General features: G+C 30.8%; 1 protein-coding gene across 2 annotated transcripts in view; it reads left to right on the top strand.

The window, feature by feature from the left end:
- The first annotated feature begins 4,558 nt into the window (after nucleotides 1-4,558).
- LOC100202365 (polyamine-transporting ATPase 13A3) overlaps nucleotides 4,559-14,584 on the top strand; it is a 28,985-nt gene continuing 18,959 nt past the window's right edge. The window contains exon 1 of one of the 2 annotated variants that reach the window (XM_065793620.1): nucleotides 4,559-4,760. In XM_065793620.1, coding sequence (XP_065649692.1) covers nucleotides 4,700-4,760 — 61 coding nt within the window. In that variant the 5' untranslated portion in view covers nucleotides 4,559-4,699. The remainder of the gene's footprint in view (nucleotides 4,761-14,584) is intronic. The other variant, XM_065793621.1, reaches the window with a different exon arrangement.

Below are 14,584 nucleotides of genomic sequence, written 5' to 3'. Positions count from 1 at the left end.
TGTCTCTACCTTTCTCATAACTTCATCAACGCCCAATGAAATAATAAGTTCAATAAGCCCTGCCTCTGACAAATGCAATTCAATGGCAGCTTAACCGTACTTGCGTATGGCAACTTCAATTTCAGCAACACTGTGTATCCTATGTAACCCAGCTTATAACTTTTTTAATCTATTGCACTACTCGTGGGGAACCTCCAAAAATACTCTTGACTTAATCCTGATCAACAAACCAGGAGATTAATCGACATAAAAAAAGCTAGTCCTCTCGGTAACACAGCCAAAGGTCAGGCATAATGTCTTATTGAGGCAAATACAGCTCTCTCCGACCTAAAAACTAGAGAACCCGAAATAACCGATTCCTCTAACCTCTATAAGAAATGTCTCATCAGGAGCAAAGCCGACTACAACTCAATCTATACGCATATCGAAACATTCGACTGTTATTTGGCTCTTGAAGGCTGTAAAATTTCCAAATAATATCAAATATCTATTGACAAATACAACGAAGCAAACTTATTACACGTCCCGTCAACGACTACTCCTTACACTAACAAGCACAAAATATGGCCTATTAGGCTAGGGCCAGTTCTAACATTCAACAATCATTCCACAAGCATCAACCAATCAACCACACTCGTATCATACTAATCTGTCAAAAAAAAACTTTCGGACTTGAACAAAACAAAATCAATGGGCATTGCCGGCATTCATCGACGCGTCCTAAAATACTGTGCTGCAGGCTTTGCTATCCCACTAAGTATTATGTTCTCTGAATCGCTTAAAGTTGGCAAAATACCGTCTCAATGGAAGAAAGCTGAAATTACTCCTATCTTCAAAAAAGGCTGCAAGTTGAACCCCTCGAACTATCGACCTATCTCACGCACTTTTGTCTCTTGCAAGGTAGTGGAAAGCCTTGTACATAAATACATTGCTGACCACTTGAACAAAAATAAACTCATCAGCTCTGCTCAATACGGGCTCCAAAATGGAAAAGGTTGCTTCACAAACCTATTCAAAAATTGCAACATCCTGACTAAAGCTGGCCGAAAAGGTTACCCAACCGATATTATACTCATAGATTTTGCTAAAGCATTCAACAAAGTTCCGCACCGTCCTCTGCTACCTAAGCTGAAATCTTAAGTGTCCGACAATTTGCACAAATAGATCAAGAGCTGGCTAACCAACCGCCTACAACGCGTAACCATTGGTAACAATAAATACGAGGAAAGCAGTCTCTAGTGGTGTGCCATATGGATTTGTTCTATGCCCTCTCTTTTCCCTTATCTATGTTAACGATTTTCCAGACTAAATACAACATCACTTTAATATGTATGCAGATTATTGTAAAATAATTGGAGTTATAGAATCAAACCATGAAAATATAAAACTCCAAGCCAACATTAACAAAGCGGTGAAGTGGCTGCACATACAGCTCATGTCATTTAATGTTGAAAAGTGCAAAGTCATGCACACTGGGCGCAGCAACAATGAAAAATTAAGTGCAATTTATACAATGAATTACTTGGTAGGCCAACTACGCCAGCTATCATGCACGTCATCTGAACAATACCTAGGCGTTTTTATGGCTAGCAATCTAAAAGTAAAAAAAATAATCTGTGCGGCTGTATTAGCTAGCAACCAAATTCTTGGTAGACTCAAGAAGGCTTTTCGACGTCAAAGTTCTGCATTATGGCGCACACTGTATATTTTGTACGTTCGCCCACACCTAGAATAGTACAAGGATCGTTTGGTCAGTGTTTTTAACTAAAGATTTATATTACCACCTTAAAACACCTTCCGTATACTCAGAGACTATCAAGCCTTAACCTGACAACATTAAATGAACAAAGAGAAAAAGGACACCTTATCAAGCAATATAAAATCATGAGCAATTTTAACAAGTTAGCGTGGACAAACTAAACAAAAAAAGCACAACTCGTTCGAAACTGCGCAGAAAGAAACAACTTCCTCACCAACCATGTTGTAAGATTATAGAATTCTTCAACCCGAAATGCGGTGGACGCAAAGAATTTGAACAATTTCAAACACGAACTTTCTCTGCTCCGGCATCTTCACTTTAGCTGAAATTAAAAGACTGTATTTTCAAAACAGAGAGGCCGGGTTTGGCCCTCTTTGTCAACAGTTTGTAAATTTTATTGACCATGAATAAACTAAACCAAAAAGCATTTCGGAAATAAACTTCATATCCATTATGAATTTTTAATACGATTAATAAACAAAATTTTATTATTATGTTTATTTTTTCCATGTTGTAAATTTATATAAATACAGAGGTGGGTCCAGCATTCTTTGATGTTTGAATTGACTAACTTCCAGACATATAACAAACTCTAAACATTAATATGTTTGTACTTATGTAAAATAAGGATGCTTTGCTAAGAACTGCGATGATTGCAGTCTAGAATCAAAATAGTCCTAAATTTGTTTGCAACATTTGCCCCACATGAGAGTAACAAGTTGATAAAATATTTTTTTATTGTTCTCAATTAAATTTACAATCATCAATAGTTTATAAATTTTATAAAATAATCTCTTATCGTTTAAAAATTATCGCTTTATAAAATTTGTAACCCCTCAAATTAAGGGGTTAAACTTTATATGATCAATAATTTCACAAAATAAAAACTACACAATATACAGGATGCGTAAAAAGTTGCCGCACTCCTCTGGCAACGACGTTATTTCACCTAATTTAAAGCATACCGTTTATTTTTCTGCATTATTTATGCTCTTCTCTAATCTTTGAAAATGTTTTAATATTGAAGTTTTTAGGTTCCATGACGAAATCAAGAGATTTACGGCTGGCAATCGAGAGGCTAGCTAAAGAGAAAAAGAAAACATCGGAGATCGCTCGTCTTCTGAATGTTCCGCGGCGTACGGTTTACGATTGCTTAAAGTGACTTGAAGAAACTGGTTCCATTGATGATCGTCGACGTTCTGGAAGACCAAAAACTGCAACTTTGGGTAAAATCGTCAAAAAAATCCGCGACAAGATTTGGTACAACCCAAAACAATCGATGAGACAAATGGCCAAGGATGAAGGGATTTCGGAAGGTTCAGTTCGGCAAATCGTCCACAAAAAGCTCGGAAAATACCCGTAAAAAATTCGAAAAGCTCACGGACTTACTGTTCGGATGAAAGCCACTCGTTTGGCCCGTTGCAAGGAGCTTCTCAAGCGATTCAAGAAGCCGGCGAACGCCTCGACGATTCTTTTCACGGACGAGTGTCTCTTCACTGTCGAGCAGTTCGTGAACCATCAGAATTACCGGATAATCGCTGGAAACTTTCAAGAAGCAAACCAGAAAGGTCGAATTGCTTCAAAGACAGCTCACCTCCAAGCAGTGATGGTTTTCGGAGCGATTACAGGAGACGGCAAGATGTCATTGGTTTTTGTCGATCAAGGAGTGAAAATCAGAGCTCAAAACTACCTGGATGATATTTTGACGACAAAGGTATTAACTTGGACCAACTCACACTTCGAACAGCGGTTTTGGACGTTTCTACAGGATTTCGCCCCAGCCCACAAAGCTCCGGTCGTCCAGGATTGGTGCAAAGCCAATTTTCCGGGTTTCATCGCACGAGAAGAGTGGCCTCCAAACAGCCCGGATCTTAATCCCATCGACTAATCCATTTGGGGAATTATGAAGGCCAAGATTGGAGCTGTTCTTCATCCAAATTTGAACTCTCTACGGCAAGCACTCGATAAAGAATGGGCCACTCTTGACGATGATATGGTGTCCGCCGCGGTTGAAGCATTCCCCAAGCGCCTCAGGGCGTGTATCAAGGCGAAAGGAGGACTTTTTGAGATCTGACTTGCTTCTGTTGTTTAGTATATTATCAAGAATAAATGTTTAAACTTTTAGCACATTATGATAGTTCTACGCGTTTTTACGTCGTAAATACCGAGTGCGGGAACTTTTTACGCACCCTGTATATACATATAAATACATATATATATATATACACACACACACACACACACACACACACACACACACACAAACACACACACACACACACACACACACACAAATATATATATATATAGTTTTAATTTTACCTAACTTTAAGGTACTTTTATTTCTTGGGGCTGTAATCATGTCTTGTTTAAATCTTAGCGAGTTATTTCGAAAACTCGAGAGGAATAAAAAAGAAGAAAAACTCTGGCAAACATGTGAAAAAATTCAAAAAAAGTTACATATGAAAAAAAAAAAAAAGATTAAAGACGTCTTGTATTTTCAGATATTTTTGAAGTTTGGATTAGGTTTGAAGTTACAAGTTGTTGTTGTTACAAGTTAAAAAATATTGGTAGCGTTAAGCAAATTAATTTAATCTCTTTTTAATAAGAACAAAACAACCAGTATCATCACTCCACGCATATTAGTGGAACAAAACAATTACAAAAATTAAATCAATTTTTTAAATGAATGTTCGTTTCGCACTTAATTACGCAGCAGCCTCTATAGCTTTCATAAAAGCATTTTGCTAAGCAACTTAAATAGATTAATTACTTAAAATAACGCAATATCCTTGAATTAAGAAAAAACCATTTCTTTGAATTAAAAAAAACATATCCTTAAAAAAAAGTTTTATAATGCATTTGTAAACGAACTAAATGTTTTCAATATTATGTTTTAGTTTAAAAAAAATAAATAAATGATTAGTTTGACTTACAAAAATGAATGGAGAGTTTCACGGCTCCAACAAAATAGCTTCATCTGAAAGTGTCACTAAACCAAGTTAGAATTTTATTCTTAGTTATTAATGTTTGTAATTTCCAATTGCTTTATATGAATATATTATAATATAATAATATTTAAGTATTTATGAGTCTGTTTATATTTATATCTAGGATTCTGTTTCATATTTATATTAAGAATTTCACAGTTAGCGAATCAATAACGACAATGCTAAACTTAAGATTAAGGTTTTTTCAGTACCGAAGCAATAATTCTACTAAATATTAATATATCTAGGCTGCATTATTTTACTAAACATTATAAATATCTTGGCTGCATTATGTTACTAAACATAGTTATCTCAAAAAAGCTTTTAAGAGGTGGTAATATACCAGTAGTCGGTTTCAAGTGGTTTTAAAATCCTATATTACAATTACTGAGAGATTTTTAAGTTACAAAAATTTTTACTAATTTTAAACATTTTTTTCATGTAGTTTAAATGATATGCAGAGCCGACGACACCGGTTGAGCCGGGAGGCACTTATCCCCGGTTTTTTTTAAAGAAAAATCTAGATAGGGAGGACTGTTTTTACAAATTGATCATTGTGCCCCCCTCCTCTTACCACTTCAATACCGCGTTGTCGGCCCTGATGTGTAAAACATTTTTTTAGATAAAATTTCAAATGATATTAACTAATTGATGATCTTTCCTAGGGGGTTGTCCCCAACTATTTTTTTTTTGTTGGTAATAAATAATTATATCTATTATGTTTAACCATTTTAAATAATTTATTCCTTTCAATCTATTGCTAATCATTATGTGTTGGAGTCTTATAAGGGTACCCCAACCCATAAAAACTACCAATATTAAAAAGAATATGAAAAAGTTCTAAGAAGTTTTTTATTACATGTTAAATGCTTTTCTGATTAATCTTTTTTTTGTTTAGATATTTAGACCAAACATTTTAAAAATATTGAATAATTTTTCAGTGTAAAAACAGTTTATTAAACAAGTGGCACACCAACGTTGGAACAACGTTTAATAACTCTATATTTAGGTTGTATTCACTTTGGAGGAACGTTAGAAATGGAAAATATATACTTCAGATTTTCCATTTTGATGAAGGAGCTACGAATTTTTTAACAAAATAATACCTACGACCAGACTGGAACCCCAACCACATAACGTCTGTTCACAAAAAATCCGGAATGAAAAATTGTTCTTAATTGAATACAAAATTAATCGATTTTTGACAAAAATTTTAACTAAAATGAGTGACTGGAAATTGTTAACTATTTTATAACCGAAAGTGGTCCTAAATCAGCGACTTTTCGAACTTTAGTTTTGACTGAATCCATTAGGTTGAAAAAGTAGTCTGAATCAAACTCTTTCAACTTTAATCGAATTCTATTCTTAAGGTGGTCAAGATTTTTCGCAGTAAATCCATTTCCATAAACTTTTGCTTTTAAATGTGCCCAAAAATTTTCAATTGGCCTTAACTGAGGTACATTTGGGGGGTTATCTTTAGCGTCGACAAAGTTAATACCTAAAGTGTTGTAAGTTTCTAATGTGTGTTTTGCATAATGACATCTCGCTCCGTCAGGCCAAAATAAAATTTTCATGTTTTGATGCTTGGAATTTATAAATGGAAGAAGTCTTTTTGTAATACATTCTTTAGAATAAGTTTTTGCATCCAGTGCACAGTTTTTTACAGCAAAATAAGGCGATGAATGACCAAAACGACTGATTGCAATCCAAACGAGAGCTTTCTCGTCAAACTTTTTTTTGAAGTTGAATTTAATGTTAGGATCAGTTTGAGAACTATCCTTTGTATAGTAGCCAGAGTTTTGTGAACAATTTGCACCATTTACACAGAAATAAGATTCATCGTCCATGATGATTTCAAACTCATTTGATGGCTTGAAAAAAGTTTTTGAAAGTTTTAATAAGTTTTTCTTTTGTTTAATAATCTTGCTTTTCTGTTGTTTTTGGTGCATTTTTTCTTTTGGTATACTTTAGTCCATGCATACTTAATAATCTATTTACGTATAAAACGCTTATCTTATATTTTGGTGCCAATTTTCTTTGCGAAATCCCGATTCTCTCTTCTGCTCTTGCAATCATGGACTCTCTCTTTTCTGGTGTAATTTTAAAAGGTTTTTTGCCGCAACCGATTTTTCTATTCATTGGCAAATTATTTTCAGACCTTTTAATTATGTCATAAATTGTAGATTTAGCGATTCCCATTTTCTTAAAATGATCCACTGTAAATTTCTTTCCACTGTTTATGTTTTGTTTATAAAAATTTCCAATCACATTTCTAACATCGTTCTATTTTAGATGCTCCATGTTTATTTGAATTAATTATTTAAACTCAATTTTGCCACAAATTGAAACTGCTGTTGTTGACCGATTAAATTTAAAAATTTCGAATCGAAAATTCGAAATTTAGAACAATTTGTGTACATTTGAAATCAGTCCGGATTTTTTGTGAACAGACGTTACTTCAGTATAGTTTGTGTTTTCTACTTTGCTAGACAATCATACTGATAAGTGAAATATTTACAAATATAAATTTTTTGTTTGAAGGAAAGTAATTAAATATATATAGTTCATTTTATTTTGCTGGAAATGTAAAATTGCTCAATAACATTTAATATAATACTTCTTTAAAAAAATTTTAATGGCAAAATATCTGGTAGTTTAAAAAGAAATTTACTTTTTTTTTTTTGATCACATGAATATTTGTCGAATTACACACTAAAAATTAAAGGTAGAAATTTTTAGTTAAGGTAGGATATGTGATATACCCTTAGTAAGGTATAATTTTCTACCTTATAAGGTAGAAAATTATACCTTTAAGTAAGAAAATCGTATGAGAAAAAATTGTTTTTAATATAATTTTCACCCTAAAAGGTAGAAAATTATACCTTACTAAGGGTATATCACATATCCTACTCTAAGGTAGACATTTCTACCTTTTTTTTTTAGTGTGTATGGACGAAATATTACATTAAAAAAAATTGGAATTCTAATGTTAAAAAAAAAGTTAGGGAAGCCAACGCTAAAACCACTCTGTAATTCACAGGCAAATAAATGACAGTTAAAATCTTTTTTTAATATTATTACGTTTATGATACGTTTACATTTATGATTGACCTGAACAGAAGGTGTATGGGGTGTCTTACCTTCCCCCCTCCCCCAAGCTGTTATAAATGCATTTGAGTTAGCAAGTTTTGAAGTATATTTGTCAAATATCAAATATTGAGGATCTTTTTTTTTAATATTTTTTATTTTTAGTGTCTCTAGTTAGCAAAAAACACACACCAACCCCTCCTACCCCCATGAGGGACCTTTTCGGGACGGCCCTATTTGCATTAGCGTAAGCATGGTGGAAAATAACTTTATTATACAATTAGGTAATCCCCTAGAAAGGTCTCTAAATCAGACACTCCCTGGTAATTATTATCTTCTAAAGTTTTATTCAAAAATAAACGGTTTATATCTTATTCTTCACAAAAACTAACCATACCAGTGGAAAAAAAATGCTTAAATGAGTAAAAATCTCAAACGGATGGTAATGCAGGATTTTAAAACCACTTGAATCAGACACCTACTGGTACAAATAATCAACCCTTATAACGGAGTTTATGGGATGTTTTGGCATTAAGACCTAAATATTTTGGTGTGCTAACCCCCAAAAAGTATTCTTCTTTGAAATTGTATAAGTCATTTATATTACTACTTTTAACAATAAACAGAATATTGCTGTTTGATTTTTAACCAATAATATAATATTATTGTTTAACTTTTAAACAATGACAACATAATAATATTGGACATAACAACAATATAAAAAAGTCATTGAAACTTTCTACAAGAAAGGTATATGTACTCACTTAAAGCCCTAGTGTTTACAAATAGAGTAAATGTGTGAAATCATAATCTTGTTTATGATTGATATATAATACAATGATCAAGTTGCCACCCACATGCGTAACGTAGTTCACATGCACCCACATGCGTAACACATAATGCCGTTCTCGTAATTTTGCATCATATCGTGGTATAATATTTAAATAAATACGTAGAGGCGGCAATCAAATGAACCATACATAAAAAACACATATTTTTGCTGCATTTTAAATCTTTACCACATTTCATATTGCCAGAAACATCCGTGACATCACGTGGTTTACAACTTTAATATTTTATGGTAATTTGTGTTTGTCTGTTTAAACGGGTTTTGTAAAAAATATCATGAGAGTTATTATTTTACATAAATATTTACGGAAATTTGTGAATATCAAAGTTTCATTAAATGAAGAAAAATAGACAATGTAATAGATCAATATATGCAAGAAAGAAACATAAAATATTGTGAAAAAGTTTCTAAAATAAGCGAATTTTTATGCACACTTCTATTATTATCAGGCTTTATTTCCAATTCTATTTAAACTTAGATTTCACATGAAATTTGTTCAAACTATTGTTCGAAGATATATTAAAAATGCTAACTAAAGTGGTTAAAATGGCAACGGCCATTTTATTACATAATTCATCAGATTATGGTGGTGATTGAATACACCACTGTACAAAATCAATAAGTTGGAGATTTTATTAAAAGTTTTATGTATATATGCATATGTAAATAAAATTATAAATAAAAGAAAAAATATATTAATTTGCTATTTAAGTTTTTTATCTGTAATATAATTATTATGCATTCGAATTAGAATAAGTATTCATATAAAAACAATACATTAAACTTTTTCCCACACGTAGCCCATGTGAAACTTTTCTTTAAGAATATAGTGTGGCGATTTTTCTTTTATATTGTATTTTTAGTGGTATAAGCATTATAGCTACACACAGACTGCACTAATCTCATATGGCTGACATATGTTTACCACCCAAAACTTTCACGCACAAATTTAGTGCAGCGCCTGTTCTTAATTAGTGTGGTTTCCGTGGTATAAGCAATATGTCCATACATGGACCACACTAATGTCATCCCATAAAAGATAATGATAAGCATATGGCTAAAATATACTTTCCACATGTAGTCCGCATAAAACTTATATAAATATAGTGTGGCATTCATTCTGATTTAGGTTGGTTAAAGGATCTCTTTTATCAAATTACTGTATTTATTCATACCCTTGTTTGTTAAGAGATGTCAATGCGTATTTTAGGAATAGTTGGATTCCAATTTCAAAAAAAAAAAAAAAAAGAGTTTTTCAAACAAGCTACATCAATCTGTCTACCAAGTACCAAAGGTACATGCAGTCTGTCATCGTGTACCCTTATTTCATCATATACCATTGTTTTAACACAATATTCTAAATAAAAATATTTTTATTTAGAATGTTGTGTTGAAATTACGGGACTTTAAAGCAGGACATTTTCAGACTTTATTTGATTTAGTTTTAAAAAGTAGTTAAAAACATTCATTTTAATTAATGTTTTTAATTTCTTTACAAAACTATATTCTTACTTTACAAAAAATAATGACTTATTTTATAAAACATTCATTTTTTTTGTTTTTATATAACTTTAATTTAAACTTTGTGCATGACACATATTGATATAAAAACTTTTTTATTGCAGATCTAAATTTTTTTTTTAATGCTTTAAAACAAAAAATAAGTTTACTCAAGACCAAACTACCTTTTTTAGAACAAGGGAACATCTGAAATATTGGCCTTTTAAAATGTTTCTGAAAATATTCACATTACATCAATATATTCGATTAAGATATTGTAAGAACAATAAAGTTGCATTTAGATAATTTCAGTTGCCTTAATCTAAACTTGCTTAATCCAATGTTGCTTAGTCTAACCTTACTTTGTCTAACCTTGCTTAGTCTATCCTTGTCCATTCTATCTTATCTCGTATATTCTTGCTTAGTCTAACCTTGTCTAGTCTATCTTGTCTAGTCTAACTTTGTTGAGTCAAACTTGCATAATTTAACCCAGTGTTATCTAACCTTGTCTGATTTAATCTTGCTTAAACCCTATTCATACTGACAATAAAACATGCTTTTTTTTAAAACGAGTTTTATATTTTTAACGTTAATAAACTGTGTAAAACAACAATACAAAAAAAACAGTGAAGTTGTATTATATAAACAAAAGCTTTTTATACTGACAAAGCTACCTCGCGATATTGTTTTATAGTTGATTTATGCAGCATTTATAATAGCTACGCTTATCAATACGCTTTTAAAATAAAACGTGCTTTATTCTCAGTAATTTTACTTAGTTTAACTTTAATTGGTTTATCCTTTTTTATTCTAACGTTTGTTATGTTAACTTTACTTTAATCTTGCGTAGTCTAACCTAGAAGCTCAGACTGAGCACCAAAGTTATGCCGACTCACTAGTTTTTACTTAGGATTTTTTTAAACTGTCGTTGTTTAAGGCACTTATACATAAAAGAAAATATAAACTTATATATAAAAAGATTATTATAAATGCAATTATTTTTTTAATTTTTATTCAAAAATAAAACATTAAATTTTCGATAAGAAAATTACAAAGAAGAAAAAAAAAACGTAAATAAATAACTGTGTTCCATAGCGGAATATTTTAAAGTAGTCAATTTTCAATCTCTTTTTTTTCAATCTTTTTAAAGCTATTAAAATAGTTGAGAATTAAAGTAGACACATGTAAGCCTATTAAAAATGTTTTTTCGATAATATAGTTACTTTATTTAATTTGTTTTAATGGTTCCGAATGAAAACTCTGTTTGTTTTCAAAAATCTTACTTTCCAATGTCATGTGATAAAAAACCTTAGACCATTAAAAACTTTAAACACGGCCTTTTCCCTGTGAACATACGTCGTCCGAGAAAGATTTGTCGGACGTCTTGCAGACCTCTAAATGTCCATGAGACGTCCCACGGACGTTGCCCAGACGACGCGTGCTCACTGGGATAACTCTAATTTAAACGTAAAGCCAAAATAAATTTTGCGCATTGACGTCAGTTTTGGCAAAAAAATATTTTTTACGTCAAATTTGCTTTTGCATTTATCTTATATTTATTGATTAATTTTAATTATGGTGCATAAAATTGCACAAAAAGATATAAAACTGGTACGGATATATCATTTCACGGATAAGAGTTTGTACTTATTAATAATAGTAATAAATAAATAGTTATAAAGAAATAAAATATTAATTACTATATTTTGTCTTTATTAGAATATATCCCATAAAAGCATACTGTATATATTTTCAATAAAAAGAATTTTCCTAAAAAATTTAAATAAAATCTTATTTCTACACCTTTTCAAGATGTAATTGAGAACTTCAAAGTTGTAAATAAGAAACGTTAGATGAAATTTAGATGAAAATTGTAATTGAGAAGCGTAACATCTAATTTAGAACATGAAAGTTATAAATAAGAAATTGTCATATGTTATTGAGAACATAATAGCTGTAATTAAAAAAAGTTTATAATATAGATTCTCAGAAGAAGGTTTTTTGTATTTTTAATTTTGTTGCTTTAATTTACCTTGTAATTAAAACTTAGTTCCTATTTTGGCCGAGGTGGCCATATGGATTGGTTTTTAATAAATAATAATATACTACCAATAAAATAAAAAGTTGATGAAAAAGGCATTTGCGGTTTAGCAGTAACTGCAAAAAATCCTACCGGGTGTTAGAATTTCTTTTTTTTTGTCTTTTCATTTTCAAATTCATTTGAGAAATTAGATAAATAATAAAACACACATAACTTATTACAAAAAAACATAAATATTTAAAATTTATTCTTTGATTTCAACAATAAAACATATGTTTGCACCGTTGATTGCAGCAATGTGTGAAGCTGCAACCCACTGGGTTGCAGCTATGTGTGAAGCAGGCATTTTCATCATTGCTCTTTTTTCCTGTTTAGCACGTTCTTGCATTTTTTTACAAAAAAGGTTACAATTTGTTTCTTCTAACCAAACTATCTGATGACCATTTGTGATTTGTTCGTTGATATTCCTAACATATTCAGCTATTACTTGTTTGTTTTCATTACTGTTCCTGGTAGCAAAATACCTTGTGCACTTTTTTTTAATGAAAACAATCTGCCTTTGAGGTAATTGGCGGTTGTTGTGCTGACGCTAATATTAAATTATCTTAATACTTTTGTTTTGATCCTCAGTCAATTTTTGGTTTTAAACCTCTTCCAATATAATTTGAGTTTTTGCTATAAACCTAAATGAAAGCTAACTTATATTTGACCAGAGTCTTTTTTTCCAAAGGACCTTTTTTTTTTTTCTTAAAAGAAAATTCTAGATATAGATGACTTTTTTTAAAAATTGACGATTGTGCCATCCACTTATATTTACGATTTCTAATTTACATGTTGTGTTTCTCAAATGCATATCATTGTTCCTTAACTACATGTTGTGTCTCTTAATTTCATATTATGATATCTAAACTACATGTTGCGTCTCTTAATTTCATATTACGATATCTAAACTACATGTTGTGTCTCTTAATTTCATATTACGACATCTAAACTACATGTTGTGTCTCTTAATTTCATATTACGACATCTAAACTACATGTTGTGTCTCTTAATTTCATATTACGACATCTAAACTACATGTTGTGTCTCTTAATTTCATATTACGACATCTAAACTACATGTTGTGTCTCTTAATTTCATATTACGACATCTAAACTACATGTTGTGTCTCTTAATTTCATATTACGATATCTAAACTACATGTTGTGTCTCTTAATTTCATATTACGATATCTAAACTACATGTTGTGTCTCTTAATTTCATATTACGACATCTAAACTACATGTTGTGTCTCTTAATTTCATATTACGACATCTAAACTACATGTTGTGTCTCTTAATTTCATATTACGACATCTAAACTACATGTTGTGTCTCTTAATTTCATATTACGATATCTAAACTACATGTTGTGTCTCTTAATTTCATATTACGATATCTAAACTACATGTTGTGTCTCTTAATTTCATATTACGACATCTAAACTACATGTTGTGTCTCTTAATTTCATATTACGATATCTAAACTACATGTTGTGTCTCTTAATTTCATATTACGATATCTAAACTACATGTTGTGTCTCTTAATTTCATATTACGACATCTAAACTACATGTTGTGTCTCTTAATTTCATATTACGACATCTAAACTACATGTTGTGTCTCTTAATTTCATATTACGACATCTAAACTACATGTTGTGTCTCTTAATTTCATATTACGATATCTAAACTACATGTTGTGTCTCTTAATTTCATATTACGACATCTAAACTACATGTTGTGTCTCTTAATTTCATATTACGACATCTAAACTACATGTTGTGTCTCTTAATTTCATATTACGACATCTAAACTACATGTTGTGTTTCTCAATTAAATATTGGATTTCTTAATTACAACTTTCATTTTCTCAAGTACATCTTGAAAAGGTGTATTTTGTCTTTTTAGTTTTATCGCTTCAAAGTGATGTCTCATGCAATAAAATTTTGGCCTTAACGATTTACGAAAAAGTCTGTCAATTTTAATGATCTAATTAAAAAACAAATCATAATAAAATATTATATTCACCATGAATTTAATTGCATAATCTAATTTATTTTACTCTTGAAATGAAGCAAGCATCTTCAATTTATTATTAATCAAATTTTTTACTACTTTTACAAAGAAAATTTCAAGAAAATAAAGAAAAAACATTTTTTTAAACATTTTGAATTTATTTTCACAACAATCGTTTTTATATATATTTCAAAAAAGTAATATTGACATGTCTCCAGTTTATATAGTTTATATATATATACACCACACATATTTACAATGCCTAAAAAAAGAGTGCTGATATGCGCATGTGCGCTTGACAG

Source organism: Hydra vulgaris, chromosome 03 (genome assembly GCF_038396675.1).
Source record: "Hydra vulgaris chromosome 03, alternate assembly HydraT2T_AEP".
NCBI lineage: Eukaryota > Metazoa > Cnidaria > Hydrozoa > Anthoathecata > Hydridae > Hydra > Hydra vulgaris.
This window is presented reverse-complemented; position numbering and strand designations above follow the sequence as displayed.